The sequence below is a fragment of the Arachis stenosperma genome, chromosome 6, assembly GCF_014773155.1.
Source record: "Arachis stenosperma cultivar V10309 chromosome 6, arast.V10309.gnm1.PFL2, whole genome shotgun sequence".
Classification (NCBI taxonomy): domain Eukaryota; kingdom Viridiplantae; phylum Streptophyta; class Magnoliopsida; order Fabales; family Fabaceae; genus Arachis; species Arachis stenosperma.
Window position 1 is genome coordinate 51,775,760 of NC_080382.1, and position 2,697 is coordinate 51,778,456.

At 36.6% G+C, this 2,697-nt stretch overlaps 1 protein-coding gene across 1 annotated transcript; it reads left to right on the forward strand.

Annotated features, from left to right (window-relative positions):
- The first annotated feature begins 328 nt into the window (after positions 1-328).
- Positions 329-2,177, forward strand: LOC130934037 (uncharacterized). The gene is made up of 2 exons (XM_057863628.1): positions 329-1,380; positions 1,898-2,177. Exons 1-2 carry the CDS (start codon positions 329-331, stop codon positions 2,175-2,177), a joined length of 1,332 nt encoding a protein of 443 aa, XP_057719611.1.
- Positions 2,178-2,697: the final 520 nt, after the last annotated feature.

Sequence of the window (2,697 nt, forward strand, 5' to 3'; positions counted from 1 at the left end):
TAACAATGTCAGATGATGAGATTAAGCAGCTGTGCTTAATGGATATAGACAAGATCTTACATTCCTATGGTAAAACCTTAAAAGACTATCCTCCTATGACTTTAGCAACTAAAGTTGATAGTTCTTTGTTAACCAAAAGGGTTATTAGGGAAGAGCTAAACTTTAACAGGGATGATTTAAAGAAAAATGCCTCAGACATGTTAGCCATCGCAACACCTGAGTAGAGATATGCATTTGATAAAATTGTTACAGGTGTGTATTGTGATGAAGGGGTTTTTTCTTTGTATATGGTCATGCAGATACTGGAAAAACATTTCTCTGAAATCTTATGTCTGCTGAGATTCGCTCAAGGAGTGATATAGTGTTAAACATTGCTTCGAGTGGTATTGCATCTTTACTTCTTCCCAATGGAAGAACGGCACACTCAAGGTTCAAAATACCGCTGAATATTGCTGAGGATTCTGTATGTAACATCAAACCTGGTTCCCCTCAAGCAATGTTGTTGTTGAAAGCTAAACTTATAATTTGGGATGAGGCTCCAATGGTTAGTAGGTACTGCTATGAAGCGCTTGATAAATGCTTGGGTGATATCATGAGGTGTTCTCCAACATATAGCAAAGATTTGCCCTTTGGAGGAAAAGTGGTTGTACTAGGTAGAGACTTTAGACAAGTTCTTCCTGTCATTTCACGAGGATCGAGACAAAATATCGTTCATTCAACCGTTAATTCGTCTTACCTTTGGAAGTTTTGTCAGGTGCTCAAACTAATAAAAAACATGAGACTCTTTGTAAGGACGATTGCTTCAGATCAAGATGAGACAGAGCAATTTGGTAAGTGGTTATTGAAAGTTGGTGATGGTCTAATAGGTGACAATATGGATGGTGAATCTGAGATATGTCTTCTTAGAGATATTGTTATTCCTTCTTCGGACCAGGCATTTGATGAGTTGGTTCATTTTTCTTATCCAAATATTTTGGAAAACATGTCCTCAAAGAATATTTTGAAAGCAAGAACCATACTGGCTCCCACACTAGACATCGTTGAAGAGGTCAACAACCATCTAATGGCTATCATTCCTGGAGGAAAAAAATTATATCTTAGTTCGGATTCTATTTGTATGGATGAAGGGAATATGGAGAGTCAACTAGATCTTTATGGTCCTGAATTACTGAATAGCATAAATTGCTCTGGTTTGCCTCCACATAAATTAATACTCAAGGTTGGTGTTCCGGTGATGTTACTGAGGAATATTGACCAATCCAGTGGTCTTTGTAATGGTACAAGGATACAAGTTAGGAAGCTTAGAAATCATGTCATAGAATGTGAAGTCTTAAAGAGTAACAATGTTGGTCATGTTGCTTTGATTCCAAGAAGAATATGGTACCAACAAATGAAACCGTCCCAGTTAGATTCCAACGAAGACAGCTTCCCATAATAGTATCGTTTGCCATGACAATTAATAAGCCTCAGGGACAAACTTTATCTCATGTTGGATTGTACTTGCCCAAACCAGTTTTTACACATGGCCAACTATATGTGGCACTTTCAAGAGTTAAGAGTAAGAGATGTTTAAAAATTTTACTTATGAATCAGGTAAGAATGTCTGCAAATTCAACCATCAATGTTGTTTATAGAGAAGTGTTTGAAAAAATAGTATTCTAATGTAAATATTTTAACTTTATTTTAAATTCTGTAACAGTGTATAATTATTTTACCTTAAAAAATATAAAATAATTGTTACTCACTTTTTTTAAGTTGAACTTTGATTTTGATAATAATTTTATAAATTTCTTAAAATAATAGTTATTTTGTACTTTTATTTTAAATATCGAAGCATACAATTTTTTTTTTTTACTTTTATAAATTTTTCCGTGCTGAGCACGGGTTCATACACTAGTTGGGAGCAAAAACTGAACATTCCGGAGAAGCTTGCGAGTGTCATCCATGACCGCATAGCTTACTACCAGTGGACCTTTATTGAGCAAGATCCAATGGAGATTAACGAGTCCATTGTGCAGGAATTTTATAGGAATCTTTTGACTGGAGACACACAGACAGTATTCCTTATAGAACAACAGTTAGATACCCCTACTCAGGCATTTAAGGCCCTCTTGCAACTTCCACACATACCACCTAGTCGAGATGCCTATCCGAAGATAAAGGCGGATGTGATCTAGGGCATGATCACATTGGATACTATCCTGAAGAAGATTGACCACCCTGAGGTCCGATGGGAGTACAGTTCAAGGGAGAAAGCTGCCCCCATTAGTATTGTATGCTTCAACCCCACTCCCAAGGCGAGGATATGACAGCAGATAGTCGCCGATTATCTGTTGCCTAGCAGCTACGCCACCTACATTAGAGTATGTATTGTGCTTCTTTGGGATATCTTGGAAGTAATGCGTGAGCATCTTATATACTTTTTCCCTCATTTTCTAGTTGTTTTTAGTTAGTTTTTATTAAGTTTTATTATATTTTAATGCCAAAAAAACTCTTTGGATGCTACTTTGAGTTTTTGTGGTGTTTTTATGATTTCAGGTGAATTTTGAGCGAATTTGGAAGAGTTTTGTGCAACAACGAAGAAAGGATAGTAGATGCTGTCAACCCTGACCTCCTTGCATTCCGACGAGCATAACTTGAGCTACACAAGTTCAATTGACGCGGTCTCAATGGCGTTAGATATATAATAGATTATAC

What these genes read in the sequence shown, in the direction of transcription:
- LOC130934037 (XM_057863628.1), top strand. Translation starts at nt 329, where the DNA reads ATGTCTGCTGAGATTCGCTCAAGGAGTGATATAGTGTTAAACATTGCT. An exon ending in TTGATTCCAAGAAGAATATG is followed by an intron (nt 1,381 to 1,897) that starts GTACCAACAAAT and finishes TTCATACACTAG; the next exon opens with TTGGGAGCAAAAACTGAACA.